Below are 26,190 nucleotides of genomic sequence, written 5' to 3' on the forward strand. Positions count from 1 at the left end.
TGCGGATAAGTGAAATTCTCCTCTTGATTTGGGAAAATTACTGCAAGCATTCCTAAATCACTGTCACCTTTTCATTAATTGCAAAGCAAACTTGAGAAGCTTTAAGGATTATAATTTAGCCACAAAAACTGGTAGATCTGGTAGGTCTGCTTTCAAAAGAAAGCTTGTGAAAGCTTTCTTTGGGGCATATTTGATCAAGAGAGTTAATGTTTTTGTGCGGATCACGGATAACATTCTTTGTTTCTGAGAGAATAGTTAGGGTTAGGGACCTTTTAAGTTCTTTTGCTAGCTTATGAAGACAATGGAGCCAGTTCTCACTACCCGATCTGTACCGGAAGCACAATCCGTACCATATACCAGATATAAATCCAGGTTGCCAAAAATAATGTAATTATGGTACTAAAAGTACTTACTTTTATCCTTAAATCAATAAATAACGCTATACTGTATCTCTAAAAAAAATCTTTAAGGACTATTCCAAGACGATTTGAAGCTTTTTACATTTTCTCTGTTAAACTCCTTGTATGACGTCATCATCAGGCACATGCTCAGAGCAGTCTGGCAAAATATGATTAAACCATGCAGATAAACATGCTTTTCTTTAGATAACGCACTATATATCATGAGGTTAACGCGAAAGGAGAAAAAAAACCTCAAAAAGACTATTTATGTTTAAATCCAAAGCTGAAAAATGTAGCTCCCAGAAGTAGCGTATGATTCCATTGCCGGCACAGACAAGTGATAAAACAGAAAGGATTTAATTGCGTGTATTTTCTTATTAAATACATTATTAAACTTTAATGCATTATAGATTAGTACGTTTACTACTCTTAGTTAGGGAAAAACGTAATCAAGGTAATTTTTTATGAAGGGCGACCCAGATGCATGTTTGGGCAAATGAGCTGATGGTACAGATCGTGCTTCAAGGAAGGATCCAATAGTGACGCCAGTAGCTACCAAATACAAGATGAGATAAATTTGCTTAATTTTATAAAAAAAGCTGCTAAAAACATGTTAGCATTTGGTTGGGTACCATGTAGTCACTTTTAACTTCTTGAGCTTCTTTAGGTTTATTCTAGTTATTCTTATAACTCAGAGGAAGTTGCAGACAGTCTGTTTTTCTGAACTGAGGTTCTGGACGTGGCTTCAGGAAAACTTAACTTGAACATGGATTTAGGAATGAAATTCTTTTAGCCATGTTGTCTCTCTGCTCTCTCCATTTTATAACAGATTGGCACATCTGCTACTGTTATTGTCTTTGAGAAAAATGTGCTAAAATTTCATAAGTTAAGGACTTTTGGGATATATTATATTTTTACATCCTGGTGGGAAAACTGTTTCTCTGTGTCTCAAAGCTTAAATAAAACTGTCTGGAGAGCTGAATGTTTTCCATCATGATGTGTTAAGAGAAACTGACATAGTTTGGGGATTTCTACAAAGGGAACCGTTATCTTTTCATTTTTCAAGGAAATATTTCCTGCAAAGCACTAGCTGTTCACGTGGGGAAATGTTTAAGACTAGGGATAATCCTCGGTTAGGATAAAATGAAACATTTGGCTTCATTGTGATCTAGATTGCATCCCTTGCTGATGTATCACGTGGACCACATCCCATAGGGAATAGTTTCTTTGCAAATGCAAGTGTTCTTCTGAAGACTTCTAAAAGCTGTCCGCTCATTGTTCTTTACTGGATCGATTACCGGAAAGAGAGGAAGCATATAAAGAGCAAGAAACATTTTCAGTGTGCGGCTGGCGATGGAAGCTCAGGGGGATTTATATTCCTGTTTTGTAAGTTTGGTAATGTGGCACAGACACATTACCACTGTTCCCTATTGTGTTGTGTAGTGTGGCATTTTCAGAAGCTGAAGCCATTAACAATGCCTTCTTTTTTTGAGGAAAAAAGACGTAAAAGTAACAGTCTACCAAACACAGCGCCGCAGTAATGAGGTGAGGAAGATAAAGGTTTGATGAAGGATAATGACGTGAAGCAACCATATTCAAAACACCATTATGGATGTGGATTTGCTCTCTCCTGCTGATGCATATAAATATGGAAATGAAAGAGCGCTATTATTCCTAGAATAGGAACAATAGAAGAGCAAAGAACTTTTATTCTCCAAATATAACAACACTCGGTGTATCTATTATTCAAATACTCAATAGATCATCAAAACATCCACACTTTAATGCAAGAGAATTTACATTTGGTGGCATTGAACTGAGGGCTTTGAGGTTTAAATCTCTTTTAGCAAAGCCAGATCTGTAGCACCAATTTACTCAAAATAAACTTTTTTTTTTACTTTTGATGTTGAGTTACAAAAAGCTATTTGATCTCAACAAAGTTTCACCTTAGGAAACTCAATAAAATGGAAACCTTAAGAATCAATAGGACCTTACTTATGTTTCTACTGATTTAAACCAATTAAATATGTTCATGTAAGCACAAAAAAATGTTTGTTGGGCATTGACAAAAATATGGTGTAGTAAGAACAATCACACTGATGGGGTCCTTAATGTCACTGTCAGTGTCCACATATTTATATAGTGTAAGTAGGGTTGGGAATTGATAAGATTGTGAAACGATTCGATTCCTTATCGATTCTGTGAAACGATTCGATTCCTTATCGATTCTGTGAAACAATGAACTTGGTAAGTGCACGGTGACATTCGTCTACCTTCGCCTGGGACATTCTATTTCTGCCTGCCTCGGTGAAAACAGAATGCAGTGAACGGGAGCTGCCAGCCTCTGAGCCAACCAGGCTACCCGCCTAGTCACAGTCATCTAAATCTAATGGAGAAGGCATCCGTTTAATGAAAAAGCATTACTGTACAATTTCGGGAAATAAACTCATCTCCCCCGATTTAAATAAACGAGCGTCACCTTTCTCCCGCTCCCTGAGCTGCGGAGCAACTTCTTAGCACTTTTAATAACCCTAAAGAGGGATAGGAAATGATTTATTTCCAGAAATGCATATGATTTATTAGGAACCACATTAAGCACAGACAGTGATATAAAACTAGCTACTTACCAGCAGAGTTGCCTTCAGTGATGGTCGTAACTTAAACTTCTGTCCGGAAGCATCAAAAACACGGCATTCGTTAAAATATGCCATGTTGTGTACGCAGGTGTTTCTGCATTTTGGATGTATTTCCTCCCGCAGATGTAATTGCCACTTTGCAATGATTGCAAAGCGCCTTTTTGTCATCTTTCTCTTCCTTAAAATGAAGCCAAACGTTCGATCGCTTTACCCGATGGAACGCCCTTTTTATTTTTTGTTTTGCTTTTCTAGACTTACGCGTGGTCACGTCGTACTTGTTTACCGAATGCCGTGTGCATAATTTGCATAAAAAACACAACGTAAGTCATGCTGCCCAGAGGCTGTGGTGCTGCCTGAAACCGTTAAGAGAATCGTTAAGCGAGCTGCCAAACGGTGCCATGGAATTGGAGCACACAGAACCGGTTCTGAACAGGAACCAGTTTTCGATTCCCATCCCGAAGTGTAATGTTTGCGTCGTTGTTGCTTATCAGTCAGAACATGTCCCTTAAAATCCTATACTGTATGAGCTCCTTAGCCCACATCCCTAAGCAGTAATCTCTGAGTAGCTGCTGGGAGGACCAGTCAAGTATTAGAGAGAAGAAATCCATTGCGACCTCTCCTGTTTATAATTGGTTGTACATCTTTAACATAGATGGCTTGTTTGACTCCTTTGTTAAACTAACTATCATTAGTGTCTAAAATATTTACAGTCATCAAACAGGAGTGTCTTATCCCCTGTTGTAAATCCGCCAGTGTAGCTTCTGTGAAGCTTCAGTAAGTTATGGGTCTGAACTTCATCCCTGAGTTGGACTTTTTGCTTTTATACTGCTCTCACTGAATTTCTGACTGTTACCTTTTGCTCCCACTCACACCTGCTCCCATGGCTCTTTAATTAATGCACTGTAAGATTCAGTGAACGAATGTTCACTGAAAGTTTTATTTCAGTCCAACAAGAGCAGAATAAATAAAATGTATTCAAAGAAATCTCTCTGCTTTGAATCCCAAATTCTCGTGTTAGCTGAGGTGAAAAATACCAGTTTTACAAAGTAACATAATGAATATATGAATAATAAAGGCTATAAAGCAGCCATGCCAAAAAGTTGCAAAAACAGAAAATTTTAAAATATAGAGTAAATTTGAAATGAATAAATATTAGCACAAATTTTAAATGCAGCTGTCTTGGCTGGGAGACTTCAGTACCCGGCAACTTAGTAGCTTCCTTCTGAAATACATGTGCAAAGACATGAATACTTTGTTCCATGGTGAACTTGATTAGCACACAAAGGGAACCTTTCCAACTTTGAAAGGTAAGAAGTTGTGCATGATGGTAATTTTGAATCAAAACTATTTGTGCATTGTAAGTGTGAATTTGAAGTTGCAGTCACATTACAAGTTTTGTAATTGTAGAATAAAAAAAAAAAACAAAAGTACAGATTTTTGGTTTTTTACACCTGTTCAAATGCTGGTGACGATTCTGTCATCCAGGTCATAGTAATTCCAAAAAAGTAAAAAAAACAAAAACAAACAATCCACTAGGCTTGGTTTCCAATTTTAAAGACACGGATTGGTGTATGCAGTTCAATGCAGTGAGGAATCCTCTGATCTTTATATTGGAGGAACCAAACAACCTCTCCACAGACGCATGGCTCAACACAGCAACACTTTCACCTTAAGGACAAGGGACACTTAGAGGACCTGAATGTTCACATTTTGGATAAAGAAGACAGGTGGGTTAAAAGGAGTGTGAAGGAAGCCATCTATGTTAAGAAGGAAAAACCAACCTTAAACAGGGGGGACAAACTCTGGTTTCAGCTCTCAAAAACCTACAATGCAGCGATAGAGTTGATTCCTTCCTGCTATCATCTCAATCCTCATCGCCATGCAGGGGACCAAAACATCTCACCTGGGCAGCCCAGCCAACAATTGCCCCTAACGACCCCCTTTCAGAGGCATAACCCAGTATCGGATATTGCAGGCTAACAAAGAACCCAAAATGACTACCTAAGGTTCTTCTGATTCCATTTGTGTGTTTTCTAAGCCAAAACAAGTTTTTGTGCTACTATATAAAGCTTCAAACGCAACGCTTATTCTGAAATTTTAAATTGAAAAAGCTTCCTGGATGGGAAGTGAAACATCTTCAAACTTGGAAACCAAGTCCAGTGCATTGTTTTTTCTTGATCTTTTTTGGAATTACCTGTTCAAATTTTAAGTACAAGTACACAAATTGTGTTCTACAAGTTGCACATCAGAAACCTCTTACATTCTCAGTTTTGCTCTAAATGGTCCAGAACTTAAGTTTCAAAACCATTTGTGAATTGTAACTTTAGAGCATTATAATTTCAGATTTTTTTCTATCTTTAAGAATTACAAAAAAAAGTTACAGATGTGCATTTTTTTGTTAGTATCGGAGGAACAAAGACACTAGTGCCGTTAGGTTAAAAAGCTAGCATAGCGTATAAAGCAAAAATACTTTAAAGCATGATTAAATAATATTAATATCAATGGCTGCATCCTTCGGAGGTTAATGTCGGTCAATAAGGATGTATGTACTGCTCCTCCACAGTTATCAAGTCCTCTGATAAAAACCTGTAAAATATTATTACAGTTGATTAAGTCTAAACTTGACAACTTCTGTTTGATTTATTTAACTGCTTCCTTTGGTGCGTTATTTATCGCTCTGCTTTTATATGAGGACTCCAGACCTAGACGTAGGAGGAGCTTGCTTCTTTATAGCTTCAGTCTCTTGAGTATAAACTCTCTAATCAAAAGCCAGTCCGATAAATTGCAAATTAATGATTGCAGGATTTTTAATTTCACATATTGCTCTTATAAAATTAGACAAAAAAAATCTAACTACAAGCAAAACTAGGGTCTCCTGTGGAGAGAAAAATAATTTCTCTCCTGTGTAGTGTAAAAGGTCAGGATTTCTTCTCAAATAACTTTTAATTTCATCCCTTTGTCTTTTTTTCTGTAATACTTGAATGTTATAAAAAGTCTCAAATTGGATTTTTCTTGGGTTTAGTAGTTTCTTGCCATCTCTTTATTTCTTGAGGACACCCATGTCCACAAAAACTATGTCCATGCACCACTGGACTACTGAAGGTAGCAGCATTTCTGTTTATGGAATCGGACACACTTTAACACAGATGGTTGCGTTTACCAATTACATGCCTGTTTGAGTTTTGGCTCATTTTCTGATTATTCAAATTTTGCAACCACAGTTCCAGACTCTCTGCCAGTTGTATATTGATATCAATAATTGCTTTGTGAGTGAGTTTTGCTTCAGTGAATGCGTTATTTTTGTTTTGTATAGCCTTTTATCTAAAGGGGAATTCTAAATTAGTAAATTGGTGTTGTCTCTGTCCTCCAGATACAGCACAGTTTAGTAATTAGTGGCTTTGTTATTGCATACTTTCCTGTCCTCAACATGATGCTGGCCTTTGTCTCTACTTTTTAATATGTTCTTTGTTCTTTTGCCGCTTATGTAGGCTTTCATCTCTCCCTATAATCTCTTTCTTTTTCCTTCTAGGCCTTTTGATTATTGCTGATTGCATAATAATCATGTTTTACTCTTTGGGCACTGGGACTGAGAAATGACTCCAGAGTGTTTAGACATAGTTCTCCACCTGGAAGCTAAAATTAAGGCAAAAAGTTTTAACAAACTGTACCTCATTTCCTGCAGTCATCTTCCATCATCTTACAACTTAGATTTTTTACTATTTTTAAATATCTTCTTTACTCGCTCTTTCTCTCTGGTGTTTGTCCTGTGCATCTGATGCATCAGCAGTGCTCATCTTGGCTAAATAGAGAAGGCTTGCTTTATATGCTTGTCTGTTGTTGAGTAACGAGTCCCTCTGGGTTTTCTACCTCAACAGGACACTCAAATTCACAATCCACCTATTATTTACATTTTAATCCCCTGCTATACCACTCTGACATTGTTTAAGTATGCCTGTACCACTGGCTGCCCTTCGTCATCCCATGATCTCATGGCAGGGGGCACTGAGGCAGCACTACCTCCCATAGTTCTCATTTTCACTGGTAATGATCCCCTCTTGTTTGCCTCCACATTCCCCTGCCAGTCCCTGGGTCTTCCAGAACATGCATAATTAGCCACTCTGTGTGTGCTGGACCCCCGTCCCTCTCCCCCAGAATATGATATTACTGCCAGATTTTAGGTTTCTCAGCAGGAGCCTTTTTTCATCATCGTGGGTTATTTTTTTCCCCTTCTACAGTATAAGCATATTTCAGGGTGAAATGTAAGACTGTGTATGTGTGTGTTTCTCCCTGTTGCAGCAGGAGATATGCGACATTCATTTTCTGTCTTAGTTTTTTTAATTTATGTCATTCGTGTTTAGATTTTAAACATCAGAAAATCTTTTTGAAATACTGAAAAGGTTAGACACCCTAACTACACATGTTCTGTGTAATTAGGGTGTCTAAGCTTTTCAGTATTTCCAAACAGAGAAGGATTTCTTAACTATAAAAGTTAAAAAGAAGTCCAGTATTTGTCTATGCTGTGCAAACAGTTAGTGTTGCTAGGACCTACTTTTACTAAACCTTTATAAAATGTGTGATGGGGATTAGCGCTATGGACTAAAACATTTAATATAGTGTTTCTATTTTCTTGATTAAAAAGGGATGTTAGAAATATTTCGTGAATCACATTCAGTCTTTTGGGGAATGCATGTTCATTAGAGGGAAAGAAAATACAATTACTGGCTTAAAGTGTTTAGAATAAAGTATCAGCAGTTTTAAAACACAGGACCAAAATGGATCTCATCCAGCTTGATCACAGACAAGCATTACTCAAAGACACAAAAGCAAGCCACATACAGTAAAGTATAAAAGTATAAACTATTTAACATATATAGAGCAGAAGTCAATAGTGGATAGTTATTGACCTGACTAATATTGTGCTGTTTAACTGTGCAGTAATAAATTATCTCAAGGGTGTCCCTAACTTTAATACTCCTTTAAATAAAGTTAGAATCTCTAAATAATTCTCCTGCCTGAGCGCTGCATCAAGGTATCCTTTGCTTTCACCCTGAATGCCTGAAAGAGGTTTACAAAAGAGAACATGTACAAAAACTAGAATGTTTTCTATGTTGTGTTTTGGGCGGATGAGCTTGAAATAAAATAACTTTGACAGCAGGATAGATGACATTATTGTCATTTAACATGTTTCATACCAGGATAGGGAATGGCTTCCTGTAGTCAGTCCTGGCCAGCTCACCACCATAAAATCCTCTGGGCTTTCTCGTGTTAGTACTCCGATCACAGGGTCTATGTGAACATTTTCTTTGTAAAACCTGAATATTTTAATGGTAAATCCTAATGTTTTTCATGAATGCATATATGAAACAAGTATATACTGCATTCTACGTTGAGATGGCATGATGACAGCTGAAATATTCTTAAGAAAATGCTTTATGTGGAGCTAGGGCAAAACTGAACTCTCTCTCTTCCAAACTTTATTTCAAGCTGTCAAACTGCCTCTCAAAATAAGTTGCTTTAACAGTGAATAAATCATTTAAAAAGTCAGCTTTCTTCCCTTTTTCCTGAAGTGTGGTTGTCAAGTGTTAGACGTGTCCTAGAATAAAGATGACTGCTGGGCTTCAGGAAGACCTGCCACCTCTTCTCATTATCATTGAGATGACAGATAAATACTCCTACAGATACAAGACAGAAGCCATTTCTCCTCTTTCATCATATCTTTTAATCTGTCTGCAAAGCTGTGGCTCAGCCATGCTCTCAATCACCCATTCCTTCCTTCGCTTCTGGGATAATCAGATAGCTAAGACTGGCATGTGTCCCACCTGGAATTGTGGATCTTTTCATTTTACCAGATATACGGCAGCTGAAGATCCTTTACTTTAAATCAAGTTATTTTAGCAGGGTGATCAGTTGATACTGTTGTCTTATTATTGTGTTAAAGTTTGGTTGCAATATTTCTAACCTCCAACTAGAATTTGTTTAATAGAATATATAGAAACCCTGTTGATAGGAGAGAGGTAGGGTTCACTCTTGGCCTGTTCAGAGGATCAACAGATTCATTAAACAAGAGCTGAGACTGCTAAACCACACACACACACACACCCCTAAGGGCAAGTAAAGAACTCTAATTAACCTAACATGCAAATATTGTATTAAGGTTATTGTAGAAAAAAGGAAAACATGAAGTCAACTCAAGGCTCCAGGCAAGAACTAAACCAAAAACCTCCCTGCTACTAGGCAACTGATCCAACAATGACTCCCGCTTCTACATTCTGGATATCATGTTGAATTTGTTCAAATATTGAAACATGTTTAAGGTACCTAAGATGGTGACAGAAAACCTGTCCTAAATGACAGATATTTCCCATTAAATTTAAAAGATATTAGAGCCTCTAAAAGTTCGAGGTAATTAAAGGAATATGTTTACATTTGAATAATGTCCTTCATTTTCTACATTAGTCTGCTATAAATAAAGCTTTAGGAGGAATGTAGGGCAAAACTCTCTGAAAAGTAAAACAGTACTTTGGGTTTATTGGCTTAGTGGTTTGTTTATTTTCTCATGTTCTTTTTTAAATTAAGATAAAGAAACAATATGTGGGATCAAATTTTTTTTTTTTGACAATAACATATACCGAAGACATTTTATGTACAATGTGTACCTTTGTTCGTTTTCCCTGTTATAACCAGGAACAACTACACTAAAACAATAGACGAATTAAACAGTGAAGAAAACAACTGCTGCTTCTATCTGATCAAATTCTTTGTAACTTTTAAAGAAATAAAAAGAAAAAAAAATACTAGTAAAAGAATAATACAGAGTACTGAAAACTCAATATGTAATAATATGAGATTACGTTCATGTTTTATTGACTAAATGTCTGTATAGTCAGACCATATTTAGGGACACTGTTCCTATATATATTTATGTTTCTAACCTGAAGATTTGGGAGTCAGAAATTCATTTGGAAATATGTTGGATTGATTATTGAAAACAGCCCTAAAACTAATATCTGTAAAAACAACAACAACAAAAAAACAACTTGTGTGTCCATGCTTGGTTTAAAGAGTTGTCACCTAAGTTTTCAGTATAACTTGCATGTGTTGTTTATATCAGATCTGATACAAAATCTTATTATTTATGGCTTTATAAGTGATGAGATTTTTTTTTAAATTATATTTTAGTTTTAATTTAGAGACACTAAAGGGAAGCTCCGGTAGGAGAGAGATATCTCTATAATTTTGGTCAGATTTCTGGCTGCAGTTGAAGACTTTTAACTGCACTAAGCACAGCTATTGACAGTAATACTAATCGCCCATTAGTCCAGCTTTGAAGTTTCAAATGGATGGACTAGTTTTTCAGTATCACTCCCACACAGCATGTTCGTACTTTTTGCAGTTGGATGAAAGAATGAAGTTCTATAAACCTGTGAAATACAGGATTTGAAAGAGAAGTCCTGGTAAAAATAACACCAAGGATTTTTACATCATCAGAGGACAATTTGATCTCTTCCAGAAGTGACTGAATGTAAATGAAACCCAAATCCAATGAGTTCTGTTTTGTCTTCATTCAAAAGCAGAACGCTGCAGGTCATCCAGCTTTTCATGTCTTACGACATGCCTGTGGTCTGTGCATGGGTTAGTTTCATCAGGTTTCATGGACAAATATAGCTGAGTGTCATCAGCATAACAGTGGCCATGCTGTGTGATCATTTTTTTCCAATTGGAAGAAGGGGACTAGAAAAAAAGAATTAACATGATCAGGTGTCCAACACTTGGTGGACATAAAATTTTAACCCCGCCTAGTGCTGTTACCTAACAGCTCTTTCCATTTAAGGTTCTATTTCCTACATTATAGGCCTGTGTTTAAAGTACAATAGTGGTGGGGGAAAAAGTCAAATTTTAATTGCGTCTTTAGATTTTTTGAGTTTTCTCTTACTACCTTATAATTATCCTTCAAAAGGTCATTTCATTAATCAGTAATTTGTTTTAAATTGCTGCCTTAATTCCTATCATAGATCACAAAATGTGTTTCTGTTATGAATTTCAAAGGGAATATTAAAACTTTCTGCTCCTGATGTTAAAATAATAGGGACTGACATGATGATATTTTAGGATCTTCACTCATCTAAAACTTAACCCTTTTTACAGGGATGATGAACATGCATTGATCATTCAGTACTGCCAGACTCTGGGCGGCGAAGGCTCCCCGTCCAGCCAGCCTCAGAGTCCTGCCCAGATACTGCAGGCTGTTGAGAGGGAGGAGAGAGGCGAGTTGGAGCAGACCATCGCCCGTCTGGAGGAGGAACAGAGGTAATCATTAAACGCATAAATAAAGGTTTTCATCAGGACTCCAATCAAACTAACTTTGATTGATTATTTTACCTGAATTTCAGATCAGTAAGAAAAACCTTTCTTTTTAAAAGTGCAAAAGTCAGTTTTATAAATCCGGATGTTTCAAAACATGATAATAAAAATAAAGAGGCTTTATTTTGTCACGCTTTCTTAGAGTAATCTGTCTTCTGTAACTTTACAGTCCAAAGGAGACTCTAGGCACACACTTCTTCTAACTATATTGGCTCCTACACACAATGTTTGATTTGTAAATGAAATGGACATAGTAAGAAGAATGACTGCAAAGTCTATTGTTGTTGAGATGCTTTTTGCAGAGCCAGGAGCTCGACTGAAGTGATTTAGCACTGATTACACACATGCACCGGCTCAGGGGGTGAGCTGTGAGAGCTTTACTGCCAGGCTCATAAATGCCAACTTAAGTAAAGCACTGCAGCTTATGTTTCTGCACTCAGATGAGGAAGGAGAGGAAGGGGGAGGCAGGAGATCCTTTGTGTTTATTTACTCACATCAGTCAGAATTAACTCTGGGAGCAGAAAGCAGAGGTGAACTTAAATGAAAGAAGTTTGCATTGCACTTCACTGTGCAGGTTCATAAAAAGGCTGCTGAAATTTGAGTAAAAACAATGTTGTTAATTTGTGATATTTATTTTGGGAAAAACTAAAAAGAATGACAGAAGTCTTGATGATGGCAATGCGAGGTATCCAGGTGTTCATGTGTGTTTTTGTCCTTGTACTTTGTTTCTTATCAACTATCTCAGGACACTGCAGAGGGAGTATGAGCAGCTGAAGGAACAACATGGTGATAGAGGCGCCTCTGCTGGAGCCCCCTGGGAGTCTGAGGGTCAGTCCTCTCATCCAGACGAGGCCGATCTTCTAGCTGAAGCCAAGCTGCTTCGACAACACAAAGGCCGGCTGGAGGCACGCATGCACCTCCTGGAGGATCACAACAGGCAGCTGGAGTCGCAGCTCCACCGTCTGCGACAGCTACTGCATCAGGTTACAGAAGTCCTTTAACTCTTTTGAAAGCTTTATCACCAAATGAAAAAGTTATTTATTAGGAGAAAATATTGATATTTTTTTAATCCATTTCTATAGTCATACTATTCTATGCATAGAAAGCTTTTAAGAGGTAAACCTCTGCCAAATGTTGGTTTTTAGCAAGTTGAACTTGACCCTTTTGGCCCCTTTCTTTGAATTTCATTTAATATGTACTTCATTGGGTTTTTTTGTCTTCTAAGATTCTGTCCTAAAAGTGTTGCTCAATTTGCTTGAATCAAGGTATCTGTTTATGCACAAATATAAGAGATTATTTTGTTTAGCTTAGCAAGTTTAAAATATTTCTGACAAAAATGTTGAACTATTCTGAAAGCAGTATATGGAAACATGGCGTTTATTGTTTCAAAACCTGCATGGAACGTCTCCAAAAGTAACAAACAAAGGTTTTGGCAGAAACAGACTCAGTGGCAGAGCAGCGGAAGATCTCATGGCTCTTTTGTTGCCACCCGTACAAAATGTGCTAAATTGAGGCAACAGGTGGATGTATGTCTGTATAAACAGTGAGTTAATGATGTATAGTAGAGAGTCTAGAGGAGAGCAGCAATGGAACCAAGAAATAGCGTAATTTGCAAAGTACAATAATGGACTGCAGAAGAATAGTGCAGTTTATCGACTGATAAATTCGTTGTCTGGAAAATCCTTTCTCCAGACAGTAAAAGTGGAAGCTACAGTTCTGCAACTCCACATAATTTAGTGTCAGGTTTCAGACTCCTCACTTTGGTCTGAAACCTTCAGAACAACTGTTTCCCATCAGTCGAGGAACATTTAGCTGATAATTGCAGTATTTTCAGCATAATGGTGCACCCCTCCATAGGATATTTAAGACTGAGGTCAGTTTTTAAAAGCAGAATCCAGCAAATCATGATCAACTACAAGCATAAAGAAAAAAGTCAGATTTTTTGTATTTGGCTTGTAAGTAATTTTTTTTAGAATAGTTTCTTTTTCTTTGAAGTGCAAAATAAAAAAAAAAATATATCAGTTTAGGTCAATAAAGTCATATAACTGCTATTACTTTGATGAAGACTTTCTCGCATCACAGGGTTTTTATGATAGCTGGAGCTGCTCTCATAAATTAAGTGGTGCAGAATCCTGTGAGATACAAAGTGTTCCTTTTAAAATATGAATATGTCGCCCAAAGGTCTAGTTATGCGAGAGAACATAGGCTGCTTACTGTCCACACTCACAATTTGAGCAGAATGGTTATAATTCTGCACTTTTATAGTTAAAATAAACTTTTAAAAGCCCCACATGTGCTTCTCTTTTGAAAATGAAGTAGTAGTCCTCAGAATAATCCCAAATGGTCCTTAATTGTGCAGTGTAGAGCACTACTTGTCCTTTTTCTGTGCTTTTCTCATAACCCTTTTTCAAAATATAGATGTAAGGCAACCATTAGTATAAAAAAACCAGTAGTTATTTAGCAGACCAAAAAAAAAAAAAAATTTGAATAAGGATTCAAAAAGATGCCTGACGGAGCAGACTGTTCCATAGTCACATTGTTAGTTTAAGAATACAGTTTGTTCTGCTTATGGTTATACTTTCAAAATTTAAATACAGTTTTATTTCTGTTGAGAAATTTATGATTTTTATTCCATTGCAGCCTCATATGAATTGACTCCTACATTACTATGATTAAAAGTTTATTTTTCCCTCTTAGTTGTATTTTTTATTAAGCTTGTTGTTGAGGAGCAGCTGCAGAGCAGTAATAATGGTCCAGAATTACACAACCAGCAGCTGGTAGGAACGACACAGAGCAGCTCATTATTATTATTATAGAGGAAGTCAAAAAACAAAACTAAAGGACTAAAACGCTGACACAGTTTTTGTACAGTTATTTAAAACAAGAGCCCGACCGACATGGGATTTTGAAGGCCGATATCACATATTGGCCAATATCTGATATATATATCGGCCAGAATATATATATATAAAAAAAAAAAAAACTACAAATGAATCTTCAAGGGATATGCATTGTCTAACTTAAATCCAACTCAAATTTTGATAAAAACCAAAAATATTCAAGACAAAGAAACAGAAAATAGAATTACAGAATGAAAATAAGCATCTTTAATTTGAGTAGTGTAACATGAGACTATAAATACAATCAACTTTGCGGTGCTGATTTAGATATTGCCTCAAACCCGTGTTTGTTTTATTTTTGCTTTCTGGTGCTAAAGCCCTGATTAACTTTAACACCGCAGATGCTGCATCCACACGTGTCATATCCTTCATGAAGTGAATCCAAACCTGTTTGTTCCCCTCTGCCTGTGAAATCAATATATTTCAATTCTACAGATGAGCATTAGAAAACAAAAATGAGTTTAAATAAGCAGGTTGGTTTAATAGCAGCTTAAACATTCAGGCTATTTTGCCTGGTCTAATTAATCTGGGTTTAAGCTGCAACATGCAAAGGTTAGAGTATGAATCTGTTATTAACATTAACTCAATCCGTTCTGTGTGAACAGCTCCTTAAGATGCTGAGTTGATGATGTAGGGCAGGGGTCTTCAACGTTTCCCCATACTGATGGCTAGATGGAGCGGGGACCCGCTAATTATATATATTATATGAAATTGTGTTACATCAAACTGGTCCCATTGCCACTTTATTACATATGGAGTAATGTGACAAAAGTAATTTTGCCCTGGGATTATTAAAGTATTTCTGATTCGGATTCCTCGTTGATGGGACGGGTGTTGTGAATAAAACGGTGCCCAGCTTGAAAGAGCTCCTGTGTGTCGCTGAATGTGTGCATTGATGACTGAACACACTACAGTGTGTTGAATTCATGTTAATGTGTAATTCAAGAAATTTTAATTACTGTAAAAAAAAAAATTGCAGGGGGAATATAAAAAAAGTCTAATCAAGTTTTAACCCGACTGATTGGTTGACCTTAATTACAGTTTTAAGTGAAGTACTGTATATTCTCAAGTTAAAAAATGAATATAATTTTAGATTTTGACTCTGAGCCACCAGAAATTATTTACTTAAAAGTAACTGTCAGATCGTCATGGTAAATGCACACAGTCACACTCCTCCTCAGATGTTTTACTCATGCTTTATCCTCTATATGCAGCTTTTATCTTTCACATCAGTGCCACAAATCTTTTGTAAATAAACTGAAGTACAAGCAAGAAAAAAACAATAGGACTTCAACCAGAGTAGATCAAACGGTAGACAAGTCTGGCATCTCTGCAAGAATTTAGTGAAGCCTTTTTTTTTTTTTTTTTTTCCAATGGTTTCTGAAGTGAATTGCTGTCTCCTAAAGATAAATGCAAACATCATGCAGCACTCAGAAGTAAGTGTTTGTACTTTACATCCTGTTGCTATGTATAAGGTGGTGCTGTTTGACATTTGAGTCCCTGGAAATCTAACAAGGTGTTTGTTGTCCATATGCTGCAGACATTTAAGGCTATGCTTAAGGACACATCTTTAAAAAAAGCCCCTCTGCTTGATTGGTGTTACATTTACACCCTTTAAGGTTGACTAAAGCTCTAAAACAGCTATTCTTAGATGATATTTGATGCTTTACTCACGGTTTGGACAACAGCAACTAAAGAAGATGGTGGTTGCCAGAGATAAACAGTTTTCTCTAGTTTCCTCCTGAAAATTTTAAGATTGTAAAAACGTTTGATGCAAATGTTCATAGATGGAAAATATGACTTTCATTGAACTAAAATAACCTTCAAAATTATATTTATTTATCTTTTAATAATTAATAACTTATAATAGATATATTTAGACAGCTATTTAAGGTTATTGTGTGATGTTAACACATATTTGAAGCTTAGGACAGTGGACAGCATGAAGTATGTTTAGGTGAGGGATCACCAACGTCTCCTACTTTAATTACCTTATTAAAAACTCCACTAAATGTCATCGCAGACTTTCCGATTGCCAAAGGTAATCTATGTTTACCATCTGATTTACTGCATGTGCTTGGAGCTAAATGTAACAGCATTAAGGCAGACTCATTAAACTTTCATGTTGTTTCTTTCAGTGTGGATGCAATAACGTTTGCTGTATCTTTTGGCTGACTTTCATAATATTCATTTCAATCATTTATATTGGATTCCAGGAATTTGTCTGTCGCCTCCAGAAAAGAGTCCTTAGAGGTCTTTGAATGAGTCACGCAAAAGGTTTTATTCTCGGTGTGAAACTTTAGGAGGGAACTTCATGAAATGTTGTAAGCTCATTGTGTTCTCGTCATGCAAGCCTTTTGTTTTTAGGTGCCAGTGGGGAAATAAATACAAGTTTATTGGTATAGCAACATTCAGTAGATGGAGATTTCAAAGTGGTTTACATGAATAAGACAATAACGTAGAAGTAGAAACACAAAAGCAAAATAAAAGCAAATAAAGATAAAAGCAGGTAGTAAAACAACTAAAACAGTTGGACCACAGCCTTCAACTAATACCTATGTGATCAGTTTAACTTCAAGAGTCAAAAGCAGCTCTAAACTAATGGGTTTTTAACTTTGACTTAAAAGAACTGAGGCTTTCAGCACTTTTACAGGCTCCTGGGAGTTTGTTCCAGATCAGTGGAGCATAGGAACTAAATGCTGATTCTCCATGTTTGGTTCTAGTTTGGATGAACAGGAGTAGGCTTGAACTAGAAGACCTGAGTGGTCTGGAAGGTTGATGCACTGACAATAAATCTGTTATGTTTTGAGGTGCTGATCCATTCAGTTATTTATAGTCTAACAGAAGGATTTTAAAGTCTATTCTTTGAGCTACAGGGAACCAGTGGCAGGACTTTAGAACCTGGCTGATGTGTTCTACTTTCTTTTTTCTAGTGAAAATACAGGCAGCATTGTTTTGGATCAGCTGCAGCTTTCTGATGAACTTTTTGGCAAAGCTATGAAGACTCTGTTTCAGTAATCAATTCTACTAAAGATGAATGCATGAATGGGTTTTTCTAGATTCTGCTTGGAAATTAGTGCTTTAATCTTGGAAATATTCTTCAGGAGATAAAAGGCAGACTTAGTAACTTAGTAACCTTCATGTGCCTCTGAAGCTTCAGGTCTGAGTCCATCATGACACCAAGATTTAGTCCACAATCCGTGTTTTCTAGCTGTAGAAGCTGAAGCTGTGAGCTAACTCTGGATCTCTCCTCCTTTGGTCTGAAGATTTTTACATCAGTTCTGTTTTTATTAAGTTGTAGAAAATGATGCCGCATCCACTTATTTATCTGTTCTGAACATCTAACCAATGCTCTGATGGGTTCATAGTCACCTGTGTATTGTCTGCATAGTTATGGTAACTAATCTGGTTGTTTGCTATAATGTGAGCCAAGAGAAGCATGTAGATGTTGAACAGGAGGGGCCCCAGAATGGAGCCTTGAGGAACCCCGCATGCAATTTTTCTGGTCTCTTATTTAAAGTTCGCTATAGACACATAAATGTCCCAGTCCTTTAGACCGGATTTAAACCAGTCCAGTGTGGTACCAACAAGGCCAACCCAGTTTTCCATATGCTGAGGTCACTTAATGTCAATGAGCAACTTAATCAAGGAAGTCTCTGTACTGTGGTTGGCATGGAAACCTCACTGGAAGACAGCAAAGCAGCTGGTCATTGTTAACCTGTTGAAGCTCAACTTTTTCTGTAAGTTTACTGATGAATGGGAGGTTTGAGGTGGGCCAGTAGTTCTGAAGGACCTATTTGTACAAGTTTCTCTTTTTCAACAATGGTTTGATACTTGCTGTATTAAAGACCGGAGGGAAAATACCCGACATGAGTGATGTGTTTATGATTTGAATCAAATCAGACTCTAAAACAGGCAAAACCCTCTTAACCTTAGAAACAAAATTTCATATCTTTTTTTATTTATTTTTATTTTCCCATCTCTATCAGCCGGAGGTGGACTCGAGGGTAAATGGAGCATCCTCTCCCACTGTGCAAGAAAGAGGACCACTTACAGAAAACTCAGGTAAGACCCTGTAACTTGGTGATGAGCTGCAATCACACACATATAAACACACATGTAGGTTTCTATCCTTTAAGGAGAATAATCCACATTCCTTCATCCTCAAAAATCCGGTCATCGCTCGTAGAAAATCTAGGAAGTTTATTGTTGGGGTAGGATAAAAAAAGTGTCCCCAGTAACCGTATACCCACCTCTCTGTGCCTCTGTGTGTCCAGAGGAGCTGCTTCCCTCCCACAACAGCAGCTCTGACCTGGCAGATGTAATGGAGCAGATTAACAACTCCTTCCCTGCATGCAGTCGTAAGTTTCCCAGTCCTCCTCCACCTCCCCTGAAACATCAGCATGCCAGTGTTTCACCACAAGAGCCATAGGCCGTGCCTCTCTTTAGTCGAACGGCTGATTTAGTTTAGTTTTTCTTTATTTTTACACGCTGCTGTCTTAAAGAGAGTCGGCCTATCCTTACCTGCCTGCCTGTCTTTCTTTTATATATTCCAATTATTTGTACATTGTTTTTTGTGTGGAATATCTGAACAACCTTGGTATTTTTAGAAAGAAAAATAGAAGATTAGGAAAGCTCTTCTAAAATATGTAAAAAATTTGAAAAATGCAGCTTATTGAAATGTATTTAGCTTAATTTGCAAATTTAGTAAGCTCACTTTTTAATCAATGTGGATAAACCACAGCCTTGCCTTGGCGTTTTTTTTTGTTTTTTTTTTAAATAAATGCCGGTTCACCTAACAGTAACATTTAGTCACATACAGTATCATCAATGAACAGCTGCACAGTCTACAGTCTAAGGCTGTGTCCGAACGTCCGCCCCAACCTGTAGATCCCTCAATCACTATATAGAGCGTATATAGTGGTTAGGGCAGACATTCGGACACAGCCTAGGTCTGTTTTCCTAATATTTTTAATATATTTTTCATTGTTAGCTCCAAAACTAGGCCTGTTTACTGCTTAACTCAAGTGTTTTTGTTCTCTTTCTTATGGTGTGGTCGGACTAACAGTTCCCCAGAGGAACAGCAACCCTTTTGGGAAAAGGATCCCTGCTCAATGTTCTTAATCTGCCCTAATTTAGTAAAGCTTTTAGAAGTGGGTAGAATTTCTAATGCTTACTTGACAAGTAGAAATAGCAAAAACTTTAAAATACTAGGGCGAATTTTATAAAATAAAATCATAATATTGAAGAACTAACTAAAAGCTTGCAGTCTTGAGCTGCTTTTTTAGGATCCAGCACGGTTAATAGAAGTGGATGACAAAAAAGCCTATTGCAGCGTTTAAGTGTAACTGCTTGGATGGAGGAGCTCTTCTGGTTTTACAAACATGAAAGGAAGTCCTTCAGAATTTGAGTACAACTGCTGATGTAGAGTTGAACTTTACCCTCTATGTCTTTTGGATTTGGAATTGCTTGAATAAAGACTATTCTGCTTTTTGGTTCAGCGTTTGCCTGAGGGGGGGTGTATTCAGCTTTGTTGCATACACCGCAAGAACCGAGAAAATTGTTCTTGTTCCCAATGTGGTAAGAACCAAAAAAAAAAGTATTTGGCTAAAGATTATTTTATACATTGTTAGAAGCTCAGTTGCTGAACTTATAGAAAGTCCACCATGTAGATCAACATTAAGTGATGTTTTCTCATGACAAAAGAGACTATCTGAACCTACTTAAGAAACATTAATGAATAAAAATAGGATTGAGAGCAGAAATACTTTTCATTTTTTTTATTTATAGTACTGTTGTAGTACTTCTACACTCTAATATTGATTTTAAAGTTAAGGATGTCCTTAGAAATAAAATAAAGGAACCGCTGCTATAAAGAGAGAAGAGATGATCGGTGAGGATTATCTCACACATTTTTCCTGATTTATCAGCTTTGTCCATGTATTCCTCTCCATGAATATAATGATCCATTAGTGTTTGTCCTTTCTCACTTGCTGTGTGCATGTTGTCAGATTTGAAGTTTAAATGATGGCTACTAAGCACACGATTATGCTTATCTGAGAAGGGCTCAGTATCTAATCCAAAACTAATATTATTCTGTCAAATTTTATGATGACCTTCACCTAATGCTAAAATTAGCGTTTAAGGCCAATTTAAATCAGTATTCGTAACATTTAAATATTAGTTTATAGCTTAGACTGTCGGGGGAAAGACGACTGACTTTACATTTGTGACATAGTCGCAAAAGAAACACACACAGGGTGCTGTATTGGGTGCATTAAGAAAAAAAAAAGTTGAGGATGGAAATCAAGCATTAGAGGAATGTGCAAAAGAGGAACAGATAATCACAGCCTTGGAAAGATTGTGAAATAAGGCCAGTTCAAGAGTTTTTGGGAGATTTACAAGATCTGAGATATAGTTGTGTAGTGCTTAAAGAGCCACCACACAGATATATCCAGGATGATCTACAGCGGTCCCATTCTTTATGTTAAACTGCTTCTAAACCAGAAGCATCAAAGGCATCGAACTTGGCCTAAAGGGGCCACATCATCCTCAGACATTGGGAGTATTTGTTTTATCCAGTCCAAAGTCAGTATTGCTGCCTAACCCTACAGAAAATGTAGGAATTATTACCAAAGATGAGTTAATAGCTGAAGGCTGCTATTTAAAATAGATTTTTGAAAAGCTAACTTCTTGAATTTTAAACTAAATTCAGGATAAGAATTAAGGCGATCTACAATTGCTTATACGTCCTTTTTGATATGCTTTTCCCAAATTAAAAAGAATCTCCACTTTTAGGAGTGTTAATCAAGTCTTAAAGTGCTCAAATGTAAAATTGAAGCTTGCTGCCTTTAAATTGCATTTACTTTCAGGGTTAAAACCAAGATGAGGGCTTTAGTTAAAAATCCATTCCAATCTTGCTTTGGCTCCAGCACTATAAGGCTTCAGTTCCTGCAGAGCCCAGAGGAATGAGCGGTGCAGAGCTGGGTGTGTGTATCAAAATGAGAAGGCACCCGCAGGCTGATGATTTAGCATTATATAAATGCAAACAGATGAACTGTTAATTTAAAGCATTAAACTGCTGTTTTGTTTTCTCTCCCACAGCCTCAAGCCTTTCCTCAAGACCACAGGTAAGACGATTTTCCTCAATATAAACACTAGAGCTGGAAATTAGTCTGCATATTAGCAGCTTTCTCTCTTTTTCTTTTCTGTTGCGTAGTTTGTTTATGAGTAATTAATAAAGATGGGTAAAGTTGGAGCAGAGTGCATGTTAGAGGTAATTACAGGTGCTGCCACAAAAGCAGGACCCTTCTTCAATCCCTCAACTTCATGCATGTATCAGAAGATTTCTGGGAAAGAGCCGACTAATGGATCTCTGGGGACTTCCATTAGTCGGCTCCTCTCATTCTCTACCGGTTTGAGGTCGAGGTGCGTTTTGGGATGGAAGTATTGTAAAAGCTTTCACCACTGACCTCGTTCCACTGCAATTATTCATCCATATCTTCAGCGCTGCTGTATCCAAACTTTCTGACATTTTCTCCTAAAGCTCTAACAAAAGAATATTTAGTAGTTAAGAATTATACATGGTGTTAATTCAAGGTTTGGGAAAACTGTCACCATTTTTACTTTCAGTTTTCTCAAGGGTCCTTTCTTGTGGTGTAGTCATGCAGTTAGGTTTTGTGCAAACCTTTCGTGTTATCCTACAGGCTTTGCTATCAGGTTTAATAAACAGTTTAGAGAAGTATGGAAAATGTAGTTTATTTAGAGTTGGATTGTCTTTACCAGTCCATCCATTTTTCAATGTTTTTTTTATTCCAAATAATTAAAACAATCCACTGGACTTGGTTTCCAAGTTTGAAGATATTTCCCTTCCCATCCAGGAAGCTTTTTCAATTCAAAATGTCAGGAATACTGTTTAGTTCCGAGTTTTTTTACTCCACAAATTTTTTGTCAACTTGTTTACATATCCATTTATTTATCCTTTAATTTATTCTTATTTATTTAATGACCCCATCCATCTACCCTTAGGTCTGTGGTTTTTTAAGGGTTCTATGATAGGAGGCTAAACTAGGGCTGCAACTAATGATTATTTTGCCGATAAATCGATTAATAATCAGATAGCCAAAGGGTCCCCAAAGAAGATTTCCTATGAAATTAAACCAGGTGAAACTAAAACTTTTCCATTTGAGGAGTTCTGGATAGAGCATATTATCTTGAATGCAAAATTTTATTATATTTTTTTTTACAATCTTGGAATAATTTCTGCTCTAAGTGGATCGCTCTGTCAGCTAAAGGCATGTTTTACAGTCTCTATACTCCAGTTAATGATCACGATTAATCCCATTAATTCCTAGTCTAAACGCGTTCAAAATATCTTAAAAAAATTCCTAATGAACTTCGATATATATCGATTACAACTTAGATAAAAGGAGAATTTGATTTCTGGAAATTAATTCTAGAAAATATAAAAAATATTGAAAACTTAGTAGGAATCCTGTGTAGTCAATAAGCACAGGTTATTCTTTTAGTGTTTATCTATGTTCTAAACAAGTTCTAATCTATACAGCAAGAAAAGCAGAAATGAAGCAAACACCGCAGTTTATTCTCTATAAGGACTTCCATTTGGCATTACTTTCTTGGTTGATAACACAAAGGAAACCCAGCAGCTACAACTGAACATAAAACCTTTCATAAAACATTTGTTTTTTATGTGTTTTTCATATCCAGACTTGGATCTTTTCTCTCATTTCACAGCTACACCCTCATTTCATAAGCATTACTAAATCAACCAAATAGCTTATCTAATTTCTTCTTTCACTTCAATTCCACCAATAATTCCTTATTTTTTCCCGATTTGTTCTTTTTTATGCTTGGAGTGCTGAGTTACATACATTTGCATTAAAACTGAGAACCCATTGCACCATGACTCACGAACCCCCTGCACTCACTATTTTTAATATCTGTAGGGATAAAAATAAATTGTCACAAACCAGCACTGTCCGGTTTTCCTCTTTTCTAAGAAACAGTGATGTCATCTGATGAATATCTTTTTATTGCTTAAACATTCTAATTCTTTTTTTCTACTTCTGAGCTGATTAAATATTCATTTAATTCCAAACATATTAGAAAAACAAACAGGGAAGTCTTTTTATTATACATGACTGTATGTGCAGGTAGTGGATGCAGACCTACAGTACGTGTTGCACCATAAATCAACTCATTTGCTCTATATCCACAACCTGAATATATTATAGTAAGATACTAAAATCATGGAAATGACACATTTAAAAGCAAGGATTGTGAAACTCAGTTTTGCAATCTGCCTGGATATTTTCAAATTCCTACTGTTCCATTTTTACTCCACACATAACAGATATTATAACTACTAGATACACCACATGAACTTCTGCAAAACAACAGCACCACTGCTATAGGTAGTGCTTCAAGCCCAGGTTAGTGATGCCATGGTGACAAAGAGTTGGATTCTATAGAAACTATCTCATAATACTAAGCCATGAGTGGAAAAATAACTTAAAAGCTGTTCAGTTTGCTTTGCGTTTACATTTGGAACTTAGCAGCAACCTCACTTCAGTTTCATCTGTCAGATTTTTTTAACAAAACTTTCTAGAGATAAATGCGTTAATTCCTTTTCATTGGCACACTACTGTTATCCTTACTCTTTTTTTATATTTGAGCAATTTATGGTACGCTCTATTGACATGAACACAACAGTCATTTAAAGGTTAAAGTCCAATTTCCAAGCTAGTAGTTATATTTCCCTCCACACTCACCACTACAGCTGTATTGTTCCTAATGGACCGTACCTGTCTTTAGCCACTCAAGTCCATTTTCCAGCCTTCAAAGTTGGATTACTGTCTTCAAACTTGTGATTTTCTTTTTTTCCTCTCACTTCAAGATGTCCTGATCCAGAGAAATATGTGGCAACTCTTAGCCTAAAATAACTTGCCTTCAGATGCACTTTTTTTATGTTTATGTTGTAAAATCTGTTTTGATTCTCTGTTGGCATTAGTTAATATTTTAACTGTATTGATTCTTTCTCTTTGTATTTTTAAGGTCATGTGAGGACAAGTACCATACAATGGAGTGTGTGTGTGTGCACACATGAGACCATTCCCAAACAAAAACAATTCCCTACCCCTGAATCCCAAAGACGCACAGAGGCAGACAACTGAACTAGTTTTACCATCTTGTCTTGTACTATGCAACTGTAGATTGTACCTGAACTTGATTGAACTTGTGTCAGTTTATTTTTTTCCTCTTTAGATTTCCAGATGTACTGTATAGTAAAATATGGTTTCTTGCAAATGATTGCTTTGGGATTTGTGATCAGTTTTTTGCCTTTACTGCGAATAAAACTGTTACATTTTCGTGTCATTCCACTGCTGTGTAACATCTAGCTCCTTTGTCTTTGTCCGTTAAAGTAGCTTTTAAGGGAGTGGGAGTAATAAAAGAAGACACTTGACAGATTACAGGATCGTTTAGAAATTGTAAAGTCACTTTTGAAATCTGTCCTTAAGCATGTTTGATGTCAAGTTCCCCTTTAAAACGTGTTAAAATGCCGGCAGACTTTGTCTCAACTTTACCCTTTCTGTGCCTATAAGAGTTTGTCATTCCACATGTGGAAAACTGAGACAGCTGCTCTTAAATTATAATGATATTGTGCATAAAGATTAAATAAATGCAGACTTTTAATCTTGATTTGTAAAAGGCCCATCATCGTTATGTAGGGTGGATTTTTTTTTTTTGGAGATAAATGTTAATAAATCAGAGTAAAGCCATGATTGCCTTGCTACCTCAGACTCGTAGACACAGTTTTTTTGTTTTTCTTTGTGGTCGTTTAAAGCAGTCGTGATTTGTTTCAGTCATGAACAACCTGGTTTAGTATTCTAAGCTTTTGCTTACTGTATTGGTGTACACTGCAATGAGGAGTAACCAAGTTTTAAAAACAAAGTAATCACTGTGGGTGTTTGACCTGCAGAAGCTTAGTTCCCATGATGAGCATCAGTTGTTGGGTTTTCCTTGCTGCGTCATGTTGTTGTGATCTATGCTGTTCTGTAAAACCTGTGAAACTGACCAACACTACTATAACCTCCTCCAGCCGTCAACTAATGTTAGTGATTGTTTTAACGATTCTAATCATGATGAACTTTATCACGGCAGAACTGTGTCGCTTCTCCTGAGGTATGTAAAATAGATTGAAAACACTACATGTAATATGGCTACATTGTTTTATTCTAAATAAAAGTTTTATATTAAATATTTGTTTTTCTGCCTGTTCATTTAGCTCTGAGATTGGTTTATATTGTAAATAACTATGAAACAAAACAAGCTCTGCTAATGAATTAGCCAGGCGCCTGGTTTACAGAATATCCATCTGATTACTGGCACCTTTGCAGATGCCATCCAGCCAGAATCATTAGTATTTATCAAGAGAATTGATCATGCAGGGTGTGGGGTCTATCATTATTACATGTTTACAGAGCGCCTGCTGAGCTGCACCCGAGAAAATGAATCATTCAGAATGAATGATGGAACCTAATTAGCCTTTTCACCTTGCATCATTTACGGCTGTCTGTCATCAGTTCAAAATGTTGTATTTCATTGTCCTTCTCCAACCACCTCACACGATGGTCAGCAAATATCGCGCTGATCCAAGCTGTAGAAAGCTTTGAAGTTTTGGGTTTGAAAATTGTAGAAATTAAAATATTTTATTATAAGTCAGAATGAGTCTTTAAAAATGGCTTTTGTTTTCCATATTCTACATGGATCCATTCATTAATTATGCTCCAATCATTGCATCTGGCCGACAAAACATTTCATATTTTCTTTGTGGCTGGAGCATTTATGTTTTTTTATTCAGGGGATATTCTA

General features: G+C 36.6%; 1 protein-coding gene across 1 annotated transcript in view; it reads left to right on the forward strand.

The window, feature by feature from the left end:
• The window catches only part of utrn (utrophin), a 214,009-nt gene extending 188,444 nt beyond the window's left edge, over window positions 1-25,565 (forward strand). The window contains exons 71-76 of the mRNA XM_015376772.1: window positions 11,183-11,344; window positions 12,144-12,381; window positions 18,288-18,363; window positions 18,576-18,659; window positions 21,403-21,428; window positions 24,373-25,565. Of these exons, the coding sequence (XP_015232258.1) occupies window positions 11,183-11,344; window positions 12,144-12,381; window positions 18,288-18,363; window positions 18,576-18,659; window positions 21,403-21,428; window positions 24,373-24,381 (595 nt within the window). The 3' untranslated portion in view covers window positions 24,382-25,565. The remainder of the gene's footprint in view (window positions 1-11,182; window positions 11,345-12,143; window positions 12,382-18,287; window positions 18,364-18,575; window positions 18,660-21,402; window positions 21,429-24,372) is intronic.
• Window positions 25,566-26,190: the final 625 nt, after the last annotated feature.

This window comes from Cyprinodon variegatus, unplaced genomic scaffold (genome assembly GCF_000732505.1).
Source record: "Cyprinodon variegatus isolate N-32 unplaced genomic scaffold, C_variegatus-1.0 Scaffold141, whole genome shotgun sequence".
Taxonomy (NCBI): Eukaryota; Metazoa; Chordata; class Actinopteri; order Cyprinodontiformes; family Cyprinodontidae; genus Cyprinodon; species Cyprinodon variegatus.